At 51.7% G+C, this 15,589-nt stretch overlaps 1 protein-coding gene across 2 annotated transcripts in view; it reads right to left on the bottom strand.

Moving 5' to 3' along the window:
* Positions 1 to 14,229, bottom strand: part of Ptprn (protein tyrosine phosphatase, receptor type N) — a 19,745-nt gene extending 5,516 nt beyond the window's left edge. Inside the window, exons 1-18 of one of the 2 annotated variants that reach the window (XM_004638187.2) lie at positions 13,878 to 14,229; positions 12,503 to 12,553; positions 12,155 to 12,268; positions 8,718 to 8,814; positions 7,563 to 7,821; positions 7,118 to 7,472; positions 6,569 to 6,700; positions 5,617 to 5,651; positions 4,154 to 4,428; positions 3,886 to 3,972; positions 3,512 to 3,591; positions 3,316 to 3,380; positions 2,535 to 2,753; positions 1,967 to 2,167; positions 1,720 to 1,867; positions 1,487 to 1,560; positions 1,194 to 1,271; positions 969 to 1,088 (exon numbers count right to left, since the gene is read on the bottom strand). In XM_004638187.2, the coding sequence (XP_004638244.1) occupies positions 969 to 1,088; positions 1,194 to 1,271; positions 1,487 to 1,560; positions 1,720 to 1,867; positions 1,967 to 2,167; positions 2,535 to 2,753; positions 3,316 to 3,380; positions 3,512 to 3,591; positions 3,886 to 3,972; positions 4,154 to 4,428; positions 5,617 to 5,651; positions 6,569 to 6,700; positions 7,118 to 7,472; positions 7,563 to 7,821; positions 8,718 to 8,814; positions 12,155 to 12,268; positions 12,503 to 12,553; positions 13,878 to 13,992 (2,505 nt within the window). In that variant the 5' untranslated portion in view covers positions 13,993 to 14,229. The remainder of the gene's footprint in view (positions 1 to 968; positions 1,089 to 1,193; positions 1,272 to 1,486; positions 1,561 to 1,719; positions 1,868 to 1,966; positions 2,168 to 2,534; positions 2,754 to 3,315; positions 3,381 to 3,511; positions 3,592 to 3,885; positions 3,973 to 4,153; positions 4,429 to 5,616; positions 5,652 to 6,568; positions 6,701 to 7,117; positions 7,473 to 7,562; positions 7,822 to 8,717; positions 8,815 to 12,154; positions 12,269 to 12,502; positions 12,554 to 13,877) is intronic. The other variant, XM_004638188.2, reaches the window with a different exon arrangement.
* Positions 14,230 to 15,589: the final 1,360 nt, after the last annotated feature.

The raw sequence follows: 15,589 nt of genomic DNA, 5'->3' as shown, positions 1-15,589 counted from the left end.
TTCCTTCCTTCCTTCCTTCCTTTCTTTCTTTCTTTCTTTCTTTCTTTCTTTCTTTCTTTCTTTCTTTCTTTCTTTCTTTCTCTTTCTTTTGCGGTACCGGGAATTGAAGATTGAACTCATGACATTGCGCTTGCCAGTCAAGTGCTTATTCTACTGAGCTATCTCCCCAGCCCTCCATAATATTTGTTTGATTGTTTTTCTTTCCTCATGAACAGGACCAAAAAAAAAAAAAGGCTTTTAAAAAAGATTACTGAGTGCTCACTTGGTGATGAAAAAATTACTGTCCAGGGTCAAGGGTTGATAAACTTCTGATTGTTCCTAAGGTCTCTTGTCTCATGGGGGTCACCTCCCAATCCTCTGGAATCTCCTCCTCCGTCCTCAGCCTTGCCTCTGCTTAGCCACCCATCCCAATCTATTTTTCTCTCCTAAGGAAGAGGTTTGTGTAACATAGGCAACACTTGGTGGTTCCTTCTTTGCTTTGGTCACCAGATGGGCTAAATTAGGCTCAGTTAAAGGAGATCTTAATCTCCATTTTGGTCAAGGGCAGAAGATTCATATGATCTGAAGAAAAGTCTGAGTATTAATCTTCCTTTTGGGGTACACTTATTTTCCCTGTCTCGCATACTCCTGATGCTTAGCTTATCTGAGTTTCAGTGGTCTTATGATTTTGTTTCTATACTTTGTTTTTCTGGTATTGGAGTTCAAACTTGGGACCTTGCACTTGCCAGGCAGGCGCTAATGCTGCTGAGCTATATCCCCTGCTCCTATTTCTGTGCTTTTATTGTAACTCCTTACCAATGCTTTTTGACTGAGTTGTGACATACAGGTGCACACATATGTGTGGGTATGTGAATGTATGTATGCATACATGCACTATGCACATGTATACTCATATAAATATATGAACAACTAGACTGTCATCCACCTTCCCCACTCCCATTGTCCCCTTGCTGTGGGGTCCTCCTGACCTCATATATATGGTACAGGGAGGAGCCTTCATCAGGCCAGTAGCGGTCACACTGCTTGATGCCATCCTCCACCAGTGGGGTTAGCATCACGATGACGGTGCAGCCATTCTCCCACACCATCTAGGGACAGAGACCCAAGTAAGCTGCACCCTAAGTGCACTAGGTAGAACCTACCTGGCCACCAGGCCCCCGGTCCCTAGGGGAGCTCTCCCTTCAAGAGCCCACCTGCCAAAAGTCTGAGATGGTGTGGGAGAGTGGTCCCTGGGTGGCTATGTAGGCTGGCATCCGAGGGTCATGCTCGATCTGGGGGCAGAGAAGATGCGTCAGGATTCAGAGTGGGAAACACCTTACAGGGATGCTAGAGAAAGGGGAGTGGGCAGGACGTGGGGGAGGCCGAGAGGTCCCCATTTCCATGCTAGGATATCAGGCCCCAAATTCCAGGGCCCTGGGTGGGGTGGGAGGTGACCCCAGGGAAGGAAGCAAAAAGGGGAAGAGGTGGGGGCTGGAGAGCCACTCACAACGGGGCTGGCATTGATGTAATCACTGCGAGAAGGGCTGCTCTCCACCTTCAGCTTGATGCGGGCATGGTCATCTGTACAGGCCAGACACCCCATCCCCAATGGCCTCTGGTCACTGGGTCCTGGGACCTGGGCCACTCCTCCTGAACCAGGAGCCCAGCCCTTTCCCTGCATCCCTCCAGAGCCACCAGGGGGATGTGGGCATGGTCAGGCTGGCGACTGGGCTCACTTACAGGGCAAGAAGTCAGGGTTTCGGTTCTTCTTGCTATTGCCCTCCCCCTGAGCGATGGCACAGGTGTTTGGTTCTGCCTGGTAGGCACACAGGGCTTGCCACTCCTTGGCCAGGCGGTCCCGGTTCCGGAGGTGGTCCTCCATGTATGCCTACAGGGGCACCACAGCCTGGCTCTGGCCCATACCTCCAATCCTGCTTCTCCCGCCATCCTGTCCCCTCCCCGCTCTGGGTGCAGGCCCTGTCCTAACCAGAATCATGTGTCCTGTGGAGATGTCCATGTTGGCCTGGGCAGGTTCCTCACACCAGGATGGCGTGCTGCTGTGGGAGCTGGGGCTGGCTTGGGCTGCATCGCTGAACTGCGAGGACACGCTGCTCACCCGTGAAGGCTCAGGGGGACCCTCAGCCCGGTTGAACAGGGACTTTGTAGCCATGTGCTGGCGGCACAGGTCCTGCAGACAAGGGGTCAGGTGGAGCTGAGGGTCTGGGCCCCTTGGCTTGATCCTGATTGACTTTGAATGGAACCCATCCCCGCTGGGGTAGGGCCTGTGCCCTTTCAGGGTTGTCCGCTGGGTGTCCATGACAACCTGGGTTGTTATTGAGTTGCACCTCAGAAGCCCAGGCCCAGAGCCTTTGGAAGACTCTCAGCAATCATTTAGTCCTTATTTCCACCCATCCAGAAGTGCTCCCTAGGATGGCTTTTGGGGCCTCTCTCCCCTCCACCCAGATGTTCTGGGGTCAGAGCTCTCTCCCCACGCTACTGCCAGGTTCACAAGCCTGCCACACTTCCTGCCTCCACAACCTTCTGGGGCTGCACACCTGGTACTCAAAGGTGGTGTCACCGTGGGCCCCCTCAGGCCCCAGTGCTGCCAAGCGCTCTTTGTCCCTCTGCCGCGAATGCTGGCGCACACACAGAGCCACTGCCAAAGCCACTAGCAGCCCAGCGACACCTGCCAGGGCCACCAGAGTAAGCAGCACGGAGCGCATGGCATTGGTGCTGTGGGCTGGTCGGGAAAGGACCGCAGCTGCCTCTTCCCTCTGTGGAGACAACGCCAGAATCAGGGGGCACTTAGCAGCTTCCCCTCACCGTGTTCCATGCTAGGATAGCCCCTGGGGCAGTTCTGTGACTAAGTCATAGGCAGAAGGGCTCCAATCCTTCTTGGTCCCCATTAGATCAACTCCAGTGCCAGAGACCCCACAGGGTTCAGAGTATTTCCATATTAAGAGGGGCATGGAGAGTGGAGAGGGAAGCCAAGGGATAGGATCTTAGAGGGTGAGGCATCAGTGTGAATGCAGAATGGAAACACTGTGAGAATAATGCCCTTTCTATGCAAGGTTTTCCCTTGGAATTTAGAGAGTGCTCTGGGTGGCCAAGGGCATTTCTGCTATTCTTCCAAGAACAAGGCTTTCTATTGAGGGCAGGTCCCACAGGAAAGAGCCACTGGGGCCACCTGTTGGTCAGAAAACAAACTACATGGGAGGGGCTGGCCAGCCAGCTACAGGAGGTTTCAGCTTCATCTCCCCTTCAGGCTTGCCTCCAGTCTCTTGTGGGTAATGTAGGGCCTCTGGGGCTTTTGTGGATTTTCCAGTTAGTGCATACCTGCCCCACTCCTGTCTGCAAGATCTGGAGCCCTGTCTGTGCTTCCAGTTCAGATTTCACCAGCCCTACAAAGAAGATCCATGTCAGACTTTCAGCCTAGGAGGGTCCATGTGGATTGGGACTAAGCAGCATTAGCCACAAGCCTGGGCATTAGGGATGGGTCCAAGCCTGGACTTGCTGTTGGAGCAGTATTTACCTGCTTGCTGGGTCACATCTGCCAAAGACAGGTTCTGTTCATTGTGCCGGATGCGGAAGGTGAGGGCTGGTCCCACCACACTGCCAAATAAGATCTATGTTACTGTTCTGCTCCCTATAATACCCAGAGTAACAGAGAAGCCAGCTCTGGCCCTCTCCCCTTTAGAGGATGGGGCTGGAGCAGACCAGAGATGTACAACAGGGGCGTCTGGTGACAGCAGACTCAACATGGAGCAAGCAGCAGGCTCCATGTGACTATACCTTCCATATAGCTAGGAGCCTCTCTGTCTCAAGAGCTGTCCTCCCCTAATCTCCACCACCTTATCAAGTTGCTTTCTGGAGCCTTGCTGCCACTCACCCAGGTGCCAGCCCCACCTGATGTTGATAAAGCTGCCCGAGGACATGTGCACGTGCTCAGCCAAGATCTCCAGCAGCTTCACTCCTGCGGCCAGGCTCAGTGGTCTGGAGGTGGGGAGCAGGCAGAGGAAGGGAAGTGGGGACTTTCACCCACTTGCTTCAAGCAGGTCACCTCCAGGGGTGCAGAGCTGCCCACCACCTTCCTGTCTCCTTCAACTCTGGGTTTCTGCTCTCTGACAGGCCCCACCCCGGAGGACAGAAAGGCTCCCCAAGTTGGAGCCCTTACTTCTGGTTGGTGACAATGTAGCCATACTCCTCTGCTGATGGCTGAGCTGAAGGCAATCCCACCACTGTGGGGCGGCTCTGGCCCAGTGGACTTTTCTTTTCCAGCAGGATGGGTGTGGCTGGGGGACTGGCAGCTTTGGGGGGCTCAGAGGGGCCAGCGCTCAGCACCAGCTGGACTTTACTGGAGGTGGGGTTGGCAGTGGGGTGTCCGGGAAGGGAGGTTATGGGAGGTAGAGGCTCTGCCGTGTTTCCATCCTGTGCTTGCTCCTCCACTGTCTGTTAAAAGAGAGGATGGAGGTGTGGTTTCCAGACTGGAGGGGTGGGGAAGAAGGCCCAAGCGCAACTCGGAGTTCTCCACAGTGGATCTTAAAATTTAGCTTTCTGTGCCCAAAGCCTAGGACAATGCTAGATAGAGACAGCACACCTCCAAAATGTGAGCCAAGCAGATGGAAGAATGGATGAATGGATGGATGAACCACAGAATGGGGTTGGAGTGGGAGGGGCTTCAGGAACCAGAGAGCTGGGTAAGACCGGAAGACTAACAGGCAAGCAAAGGGTTTTAGACTTTTTACAAAAATGTGTGTGACACAGAGTGTCACTACGCAGCTCGGACTCCTAGTGATCCTCCTGTTTTCAGCCTCCCCAGCACTGGGATTACAGGCATGCCCACCACACCCTAGTCTCTGTGGCCAGCTCAGCACCACTGGGGTGGGGCCGGTGCAGCATGTGGTACTGGGGATTGAACCCTGGTCCCTGTGCTTGCCCAAGCAGGTGCTCAGTCTTCAGAGCTATCTCATCAGCCAGGGGTTTGGACTTTCATTTAGCCAAAACATCTTAGAAATCCAACACCTAAAACAGAAAGAAGCAGAGCTTCATCGGCCACAGGGGTTGAGCAGCCTGCCTGCTCTTAGCCTCTGTCCTGCTGTAAGAGTGTGGTGGAAAGGGTTTGAAATGAAAAGAGAAGTAAATCAAGGAGCCTGATTTCTAGAGCCAGGCCTGAATGGCACATGCTCATAATCCTGGCCCTTGGGAGGCTGATGCACAAGAATTGCTTTGAGTTTGAGGCCAGCTTGAGCTACATAGTGAGACCCTGTGTCAAAATAGTAAATAAACAAAAAATAAGAGTAAATAGGGGCTGGGGAGATAGCTCAGGGGCCGGGGAGATGGCTCAGTGAAATAAGCGCTTCCCTGGCAAGTGCAACGGCCTGAGTTCAATCCCTGGTTCCACCAAAAAAAAGAAAAAGAAAAAAATAAATAAGAATTCCGATTTCTACTCCCAGCTGTGCTATCATCCTGAGCACAGGCAATGGTGTGAAGGCTCTGGGGCTTAGTTTCCAAAAATTGAGGGCCTGGAGAAAACAGATTTTGGGCCACAACCCTAAGGCTTAGGTTCCAGGAAAGAGGTGTGCTGCCCTGGTTACAGCTGCGGGGGGGTGGGGGGGACGGACTGGACCAGAAACTCACTTTCTTGACATCGGCTCCAGTGTTTACCACGCCTCCTGCAAAGACAGAAAAAGCAATGACCTGGGAAAAGGGTCAAGCCCAAGGGCCACACCATACAGTGACAGAAGCAGCCAGAGCCCTGAGCTTGTTCCACTTGCTGTTGCCTCTTCCTTAGTGATGAGACACTGTCAACAGCCCTATTCTATGAATGGCCTCACGGCTCTTTGTTTCTGCTCTAGAAGTCATTGATTTAGCTGTTCTCTGTCACTAGCCTAGCACCTAGCTCTCAGAGCTTTTTCGCTTTTTTTTTTTTTTTAATTTTAGGGAAGGGTCTACAGGGTGTTCAGGGTCTCACTACTAGATCAGACTTGTAGTAATCCACTTGTTTACAGCTTCCCAAGAGCTGGGATTACAGGCATGTGCCACCACGCCCAGTCTCAATTGCTGTCTCAGTGTGCCCTGGGGGCGGGGCCGGCACAGCAAGGCCCGGGATGAACCTCTGTCCCTGAGATGAACCTCTGTCCCCGGGATGAACCTCTGGCCCCTGCACCTGCTTGTCAGAGCTATTCTTTCAGTCTTCTATCAATTACTGTCTGCTCCTCCACACAGGCCATGTGCCCCCTGAGATCATCATTAGCATCCATCCCCCTTCTTGATACCTCTTACCTATGTTCCCACCCCCTGGTGATTGCCTTTTCTGTTACCCTGCCCTTGGGTCTTTTCCTGGTCTAACCCCTTGGGTACCTTACTATCCAACCTTGTGGTTCTCTTGGGCTGAGGATGTAACTCAGTGGTAGTGTTCTCACTTGTCATGGTCAAGGTCCTGGATTCTATCCTCAGCACTGCAAAACTAAAAACCAAACCTGTCTTCCCTTGCCCCTAACCCTGACTCTTCCTCTCCAGGCTACTCCATGTGGTGTTACGAGGTAGAACAAGAGCTGAGTGTCCCTGGTCTCTCTGCCTGGACACTTACCTAGATTTCTTCCTGAACCCTTGGGCAGCAGCTGCAGTATGGTCAAGAGCGTGGACAGCTGTTCGGGGGTCAGCTGGCGCAGCTCCACCCCGTACCCGGCCAGCACAGCTGCCAGTCTCTGCAGAGTTGCATCTGCTGGGAGCCAGAGATGGAGCTCAGAGCTGATGGCAGAGTGGACTTGTGGGGATGCAGATGGTGCAGGAGGGGGCCTAGCATATATATTCTTCTCAAATACCAGGATACCAATGTTCTGCCCTTCCCAGCCCTTGTGCACACTTTGGGGGAAAGACCTCCCTGGGCCCAAGACCAAAGTTCCAGGCCCACCAAGGACAGCTTGATTCTCTGCTTGAAGAAAAGTCCTCTCAGTTTCACACCCCACTGTACCCCTACCTATGCTGGTGCCTTATGGATCAGCTGCAAGCAGACTTTTATAAAATGTATGAATGGCTTTTGGACACGTTAACACATGCATGTATAGTCAGGAAGAGACCCTGTTGTTCCCCCAGAGCAGCTCCTATAGGCAGGGCAGTGGCTAGTGAAGAAAGTTACCTGGCTGCTCTGCTGGGGAAGGAGACTTCTCCCCAGGACCACCTAGTCCCTCCTCCTCATAGCCCACCGAAGAGTCCTCCGCCCTGCTGCTGCTCCCTTGTTTTGGCAGCTTTGGTGTCCTGGCTCTGCTGGGTACTGGTAACTCCTGGGCCAGGTATAGTAGCCCTGAGTCCTGGAAAAGCTGAGCAGGTGAGGGTCCTGGAAGGTCCCCATAGTTGTCGCCAACATGGGTTTCAAATAGGCCCTTGGAGGCAGTTCGGCTGAAGAGGGCAGGAGCTTCAGCCTTGGACAGGGGGCCAACACCGACCATTCCTGAGGAGCTTTCTGAGCTCCGGGAGCCATCACGAGAGCCAAACTGTGGTAAACCAGAGGTTGAGGTCAGATCATAATTCAGGGCTGGGGGATTTGGGTTGGGGCAGGGCCAAGCCTGGGGTGGAAGGCTTACCTGGTGGAACAGGTAGGGCTGCAGCAAGGCAGGCTCATAACTCAGGGCAGAGTGGGGAGGCTGCGGGGGCAGCAGCAGATGCTCCAAGAGAGGGGGCAGCAGTTCAGCCTGCAGAGAGGACAGCGGGGAACCCGCCCCAGCTCCGCCCCCACCGATGGGAGGTCGAGGAAGCCCTTGAGCAGCAGGGGCGGAACCCGTGGGGATTCCCTGTAAGAGCAACTCCCCAGCAGGAACAGGTCTCCTGGGCATCAAGCCAGATCTGGGGAGAAAAGCAGTGTGTGTGTGTGTGTGTGTGTGTGTGTGTGTGTGTGTGTGTGTGTTGGTAGTGATTGTATTGAGCAAGAGTTTACAAGGCAGAGATGGCATGGGCCAGACAGGATCAGCTTTCACAGTAGACCTGACCTCTTAGGGAATGAGGTAGCCTTAGGGCAGGTGAAATATCCAGAAGGGCATAGAGATGAGCCAGAGGGCCAAGCCTGGGTGGAGGTATTTGCCTCCTTGGTGAGCATCCCTAGGTCCCTGAGACACAATCACAGAGACGAGGGGAACAGGAGGCTACGGGCAGAGAGGGGAGGGTAGACCCAAGGAATATAGCTGGACTCTCTTGACATAAACAATGGCTGTGCTTTGCCCAGTTGTCCCTGTGGGCCATGTCCTCACACCTGATTCTCAAAGCAGACATCTACACACTTGAGACTGTCCTGCCTCACCCCCATCACTATGCATTCTCAGTGTCACCAGCCGAGTTCCATGGACCTCATGGCCCTGTGTCCACTTTGCAGAGTCCAAGCTTGGTCTTTAGGGGTCTTAACCATGGGAAGATGGTGACACCTCCCGCAACAGTTCCATGTAGTAATGAAACCAAATAGCAAACGACTTTGGTTCTACAAAATTCTAGTTTGCTTATGATGACTATTTGAATGCTTCTTTTAGAATATCAACATTTTTCAAAGTATTTTTTTTTTTAATGCTCTGTTTTGGTGGATCCTCAGGGTAAGCTCAGCTCCTCCTGGCCACGTGAGATGTCAGTGGCTACTCCTGAGCCTCTCTTACTGATGCCCCACCTGCTGGCCTTGGTGAGCCCTTTCTCCATCTGCCAGGAAAACCAAGATCATCAGCCTCAGTACCTCATGGTGGCTGAGAAAGGCCCCCTACCTGTCCCTTGGGCGGGGCTCTGGGGGGCGGAGCCTGGGGATGCGCTCCATCTCCTGCGAGATCACATACTGGGTCAGGTCATCGTGCCAGGACAACCCTGTTGGGGAAAGGACAGGGTAAGGTTTGGCACAAGCCCAGTAACACAGGTCAGTGGAGATCAGAGGTATCCTCTGCCGGGCACTGCGTTTTCAGGTGCAGAAGAACAGTGGAGGCACCTGAGGGCTTGCTGGGTGACCAGAGCTATCTTCTACCCAGCTTCAGAGACTGCTTTTGGAGTCAGGTGCCTCTGCCACTGGGGAATTGAGTGACTTTGGGCAAATTGCTGAGGCTCAATTTTCTCATCTCAGCTTTCTCACATGTAAGATGAGAATTTATACCTACTAAAACTGTGGTAAGTAAAGTAGCACATATTAAATTGAATAGTGCCTGCCACATAATGAACTTCCAATAAATGCTGTTGTTGTTCATCCTACTGTTGTTGTTGATCCTGAACTTTACATAATGAACTACATATTTTATTTTATGTTTTATTTTTGAGGCAGGTTCTCATTAAGTTACCCAGGTAACTTGTAATCTTCCTGCAAAAGCCTCAAGGAGTGTTGGGATCACAGGCATGGACCACCATGCATGGCTCTGAGGTAGATCTTCTGTTTGACCATTTACCCCATGAAACCCTGCTCTCAGGAAAGGTCAGCCACCTATTCCAAAAGAATAACCTCCCACTCTGTACCCCTTTCTTTACTCCTTGGTCTGAGTTTATCATCTGAGCTGCTGCTATTCACTCATATTGTGGGATCTATGTACACCTATACCTCCCATCTTGCCTATTCACATTAGATAAAAAGTCTGTTAGCATGTGCTTAAGAACATCTTTCCCACAATTCTTCCCTACATCCGATATAATCCTTTTCTGTTTCCCTGTCTCTCCTTCCTTTCTTTTTTTTCTTTCTTTTTGTGGTACTAGGGACTGAACCACAGACCTTACACATGTTAGCCAAGTGCTGTCACTGGGCTGCAGCATCAGCCATGTTTATCCTTTTCATTTTATTTGGAAAAGGGCCTTGCTAAGTTGCCCAGGTTGGCCTTCAACTTTCTATCCTGTTGCCTAAGCCTCCTGAGTAGCTGGGGTTACAGATGTACGTGCCCTGCTTCCCATTTCATCTTAATCCACTCTATTCAGTATTTTATTCCCAACTTCTCTATCAAAGCTGTTCTCATAAAGATTACCAACAGCTTTGTGTATACAAATCCAGCAGTCAATTTTTAGATCTCATTTTTCTTAATCTACTACCCTCATTTGACACTCTTGGATACTCCCTTCTCAATGCACTTTCATCTGACCTCCAGACCACTGGAGATTCCTTCTCTCCTACCTCCTTGGCCTCTCCCCAGATTCCTTATTTGTTCTTCTTTTCCTCTCTCTTTTTTCCCCCTCCTGGTACTGGGATTGAAATCCTTCACACCGAACTACATGCCTAACCCTCTTTTTTTTTTTTTTTTTTGTAGTGGGGATCCAACTCAGGACCTTGCACTTGCCAGGCAGATGCTTATGCTATTGAGATATTTCCCTAGACCTTTATTTTTTATTTTGAGACAGGGTCTTTCTAAGTCACTAACATGCCTGGGCTGGGCTCAAACTTTTCAATCCTCCTGCCTCAGCCTCCCACACTGCTGGAATTACAGGTGTGTCCCTTTGTGCCCAGCTTCCTCTCCTTATCCTCTTAATATTAGGACTTAATATTAGAATGCTCTAGGGTTGGGCCCTTGCTCCTCTTTTCCACCAGCGTTCAAGCCTCTGCTTATCTCACCAGCCTTGCGGATCTAATCCCATTTACAGCCAAAGGATCTGGAGCCCTCCCCAAATCCAACTTCATATACTCAACAGCCTAATTTACTTGACCAGACATCTTAAACTCAACATATTAAAAATGGAACATGCCCTGCCCTGCACCGAAGTCAACTCTTCGCACCTTCCCCCATCACAGTTAGTGACATCTCATGGACTCAATTATTCAGGCAATCAAACTTGGGTGTCACTTTTGAAACCTCACTTTATAGCCATAACCAATATTTCATGAAATCATCACCGTGGTCCAGTCTATATTCAATTTTCTCTCTCATTTTTAGCAGACTCTCATTCCATAATCCAGACTATCCTTGAACTCACTTTGTAGCCCAGGCTGGTCTCAAACTCACAGTAATCCTCCTGCCTCAGCCTCCTGAGTGCTGAGATTATAGGCATGTGCTCCTTCCTGGCTTATCTGACATATTGTAGTAGTTTTGATGTCTCTGAGCTTCTGTGCTTGACTCCTCACAGTTTCCATGTTTGCAGCAGAGCAGTAAGTGATCATTTTAGAGGTCCGATGATGCATCCCTCAGGCCCAAACCTTGTTTCCTCTCCCACTCAGAATAAAGCAGCTATCTATACACTCGCCTACAAGTCTCCACAGTGATCTGCACCCACCCTCTCTTTACTTTCCTGATTGTAGAATATTTTACATCTCCATCACTCCTCTGTGGTTACACTGGACTCCACATGCTTCTCAGACTTGTGCTCCTGTCCTGGTTTGCCCTACCTGTTTGTTCTTCCTGACAAACTCCTCTCCCTGGAGAAGTCTTCTGCCTCCTAAAGGTCTATACGAATTTTGTAGTCCCACTAAGCTCTACCATGGTCACCTGATTTAACACTGCAGAGTCCCCTCTCACCATTTTTGGTCACTTGATCCTGCTGTAATATTCCACAGCACTTATAAATCCTCTAACATGTGCTATCTCTTTTACCTTAGTGTTTCCTCTCTTACCCCCCAAATGTAAATGTTAAGAAGCAGAGATCTTTGTTTTATCCCTGACATCTCAAATGTCTAAAACTGTGCCTGCCACACAGGAAATATTCCACAAGCACCTGTTGAATGAGTTGGATGGATGGAGTATTCTGTCTGAGAGTCCCAGAATTCATGAATCTGAAACACTCAGACAGAGGGAGGGAGTGGGGCTGGTCCTAAAGAAAAAGATGCTAGCTGGACATGGTGGTGCAGGACTGTAATCTCAGCACTGGGATTACAGGCTGAGGCAGGAGCCTCATTGTGAGTTCAAGATCAGCCTGGGCTACAAAGTAACCTCAAGGCCAGCCTGAACTCCATAGCAAGACTCCTGTCTCAAAAAGATAAAAAGAAAAGGAAAGGAAGCTGCCCTTTCCCAGCGACTTTGTCTATTGCCTCCCCAGGGCTCCTCCAAGAAGACCTGATGGGAAGAGCCCATCTCTAGGGTTCCATCTCCTTCCTTGTCTTGCCCCTTTCTCCAGCAAGAAGTGGGAAGGTGAGGCTCCAGAATTGGAACAGGATTGTTCCATGAAGCAAAGTCTTGGCATCAGGGAGTGCTCTCCTCCCCCCTCCATACTACCAAGTCTCCATCTCTCCTTCAGTGCATGCAGACCTCACCTTGAGACATGAGTTGTCGGAGTACAGCTTGTAAGCGCTGGAGAACTGGGGAGGTGACTTGCAAAAGGGGCCGGGCTTGGCCCACTCCCACCTGGCACTGTCCGAACAAGCCATCTAAGAGCACAAAAGTGGTGTGGTCAGGGGTGTGGAACAAGAAGACTTCCAACATCCAGGCACAAAGGATTAGCACTCTCTGTACTTCCTCTCTCAGCTTTAGAGCTCTGCCCACCTCCCCACCCCCACCAGTGCCCTCCTTCCCAAGCCTGCCCCCCTGCCCTCTCTTGTTGGACTCCCACCTGCTTTACTTTGTGCTCCCATCTTAGGAGTGTTTACATGGGCCTCACTCACCCTGAATACAGACCTCGAGGTGAGAGCAGAGTTTGCGGTCAAACAGACAGCCTGTAGAGGGAGAAGAGAGCAGAGCTCACACCCTCACCGAAAAGGTCGGCGGATGGATAGGCAGGCTGAGAAATGTGGGAAAGAGAGGGGCCCAGGCTTTCCTTCTGAGAAAGACTTAAAGGAAGCAGGCATGAGATCGGGCTTTGGCTTTCAAGATCTGAGTCTCGCTCTTTAAAGGCCTGAATTTGCCCAACTGCGAGTTGCGGAGCTTCATGGTTGCATGGAAGAGGTGCGGGAGGAATGTGGGAGGGTCATAAGCTTTTGCCTCGGGGTTATTGGGGATGGGTTGGGGCCAAATTTGGAGAGAAAAGATGTTTCTCAACTCTTCAGCGGCACCCTAACTGTAACAGCCCGGAACGCAGAAGAGAGGAAAACTCCAGCAAGCCTCTCCCGAGTGGGGGTAGGAGGAGCGGATCGGCACCTTCGAGGTACCCCGCCCCGTCCCAGGCTGGCGCTGTCCGCGGTGCTGAAGTCATGATCCTGGCTGGGCCCAGGGGTTCTTTGCCCGGAGGCAGTTAGAAAAGGAGGAGGGGTGACAGGAGAAGTCTCCACCGGACCAGACCCATCCGCTCCACAGGGCTAACCCAAAGCGTCACAGGAAGTAACCTGCGTCGGCCTCCAGGCTCGTGTAGGGAAAGAAGGCGCCAGATGGCGAGGCTGCGCCCCTTCCCCCACGCGCTACCTTCCCACCCCCACCCCGGCCCATGAGTCAGCGCTGTCTCTGTCCGCACAGATGTGAGTCAGCACTAGGCCTAGCTGTGAGGAGGGGGACAAGGGAGGACCCTCCCTCTTCATCTTCTGTCCCCTCCCCCAGCTGTATCCTTCTCATAGCAGATCAGATCATAGTAACTGCCTCTCTAGGCTAAAAGAGAAACCCTGGCTCCTCTTTTAGACCAGTCCCCTGCTGGGAATTGGAACCTTCCTGTCCGACGCTCTGGAGACCACCTCCTCTTCCTCTCCTCTATCCCTCCCGCTCTCCAGCGCGAGCCACCTCTTCCCTGGCGCCTCCGCCCGACTTGCTTCTCCCCTGGACTTGTAGCCCCTCTCTAAACCCTCGGTCCGCAGGTACCTCCATTTCTGCGGCTGAGCCCACAACTTACCCGGATCTTACTTCTCGAAGGTCCCGCCCGCTGTCTCCAGCCCCACCTCCAGGCCTACGCCCCTTTCCTCCCCACGGCTTCTCACCTTCATCTCCCAGTGCCTTCTTGCTCCATCGCACGCACCTATTCTGCCTGAGCGTCTTACCTTCGGGAGGCTGCTCCCCACCCCCCGCCGAGTTTTGCTCCTGGCCCCAAACCGCCCCCTCTCCAAGTTTCCTCCTGACCGTGGGCACTAATGGCGCTGGAACCTCCTGGGCGACTGCTCAGCAGCAGGAGGCAGAAGAGCAGCCGGAGACCCCCAGGTCCCCCGGAGCCCCCAGGCCGACGCGGGCGCCGCATCCTTCTGGCTCCAAGCGCTCGCTCCCCGCCAGAGTCGCAGCGGCGCGGGCCCCAGCCTGCCCGCGAAGCCGAGGCGGGGCTTACGACTTCCCGCCCACCTACAAGGCGGATCTACGCGCTCCTCTCCACGCGAGTCCACCAACTGCAGGCGAATGGTGACGACATCTCCACCCCCAGCTCTTACGCCTATTTGCGTCATACCTGGCGTAAGAACCCTGTCTTTGCGGGGGACCTACCCACCCCATTTCTCCTCCACAGCGTGGTAGGTCCCTCACTAGAATTCTCACTTGGCCCCGTCCTCTTTTGACCCGTCTCTATCTCCTGATCCCAGGGTGGGGGAGTCCGGAAGGATACGTGGATCGAGGAGTGTAAACTCTAAAATGAGAAGCATAGAAGTGAGTGGAAGAGGTACCCTTAAGCTGTCTTCGTTAACGGAACTGGCGTCATCCTTGGGAGCAAGGTTGTTAAGTGTGCGTGCCTGGATTCCGGATGTAAGCGGGCCGCTGCTAGGAGCGAAGCTTTGGTCACGTTGCTTCCCCAGTTTGTGCCCAAGGTTCCCAATCTCATAGGGCACTGTGAGTCTTACTGAGTTAAACTCCTGGGGACCAGGTGGGCTGGCACATACTAAACACTCCATACTTATTAACTGTTTTCTCTTTGCAATGTATTTCTTTTGGCAACTTTTTCTTTCTTTTTAAATATTTATTTTACTTTTAATTGATACATAGTAATTGTACAGGTTGATGGAACACTGTGAGGATTCCACAGGTGTATACAATGTGTCAGTGATCAGGTCAGGATAAGTGACATGTCTTTCACTTCAGAAATTGTTTCCTTGTGTTAGGAACATTCAGAATCCTCTCGTCTCGTTATTTTGAAGTGTTCAACTATTTGTTAACCTAGCTATTGTACTGTGCCATAGAACATTGTAAGTTATTCCTCTTGCAGTGCTCATAGTGATCTTCTTGTCTCAACCTCCCCATCCTTTATTTTTTGGAGACAGAGTCTCATTAGACAGTTTAGGCAGGCCTTGAGCTCACCGCCATCCTCCTGCCTCAGCCTCTCCAGTGCTGGGATTACAGGCATTCTCTATCACATTTGGTGTTCCTTCTCTACACTTCTACGTAGTATTTTTTTTTTTTGAGACAGGGTCTTGCTGTGTAGTTCAGGCTGGCATTGAAATCACTATCTAGCTCAGGCTGGCCTCAAACTCAATGACTGTCCTACCTCAGCCTCCCAAGTGCTGGGATTACAGGCATGCAGCACCATGCCTGAATACTTACGAACTTTTGTTATTGGTTTTGACTCTCGTCCTCTCTCCTCTCTCAAGCTTTTCAATAATCTTGTAGTTTCAGTCAAAAAGTATATCTCATATCAGTCCCCACCGCCACCCCCAGAGGGGCTTGCTACCTTGCCTGGCCTAGTCTTGAACTTGCAATCTTCCTGCCTCAGCCTTCTATGTGCTGGGATTCCAGGCATGTGGCACCACAACCAAAGCGACCCACTTCTCTTCTTCCTGAGTACCCATCTAGGTCACTGTGCTCTGTCAGGACTACTCAGTAATCTCTGGGCTGTTTTTTTGCTTCCACTCTTGTCA

The sequence above is a fragment of the Octodon degus genome, unplaced genomic scaffold (assembly GCF_000260255.1).
Source record: "Octodon degus isolate 3935 unplaced genomic scaffold, OctDeg1.0 scaffold00096, whole genome shotgun sequence".
Lineage (NCBI taxonomy): Eukaryota > Metazoa > Chordata > Mammalia > Rodentia > Octodontidae > Octodon > Octodon degus.
The sequence above is the reverse complement of the archived record's forward strand: the minus strand, read 5'-3'. Positions and strand labels throughout refer to the sequence as shown.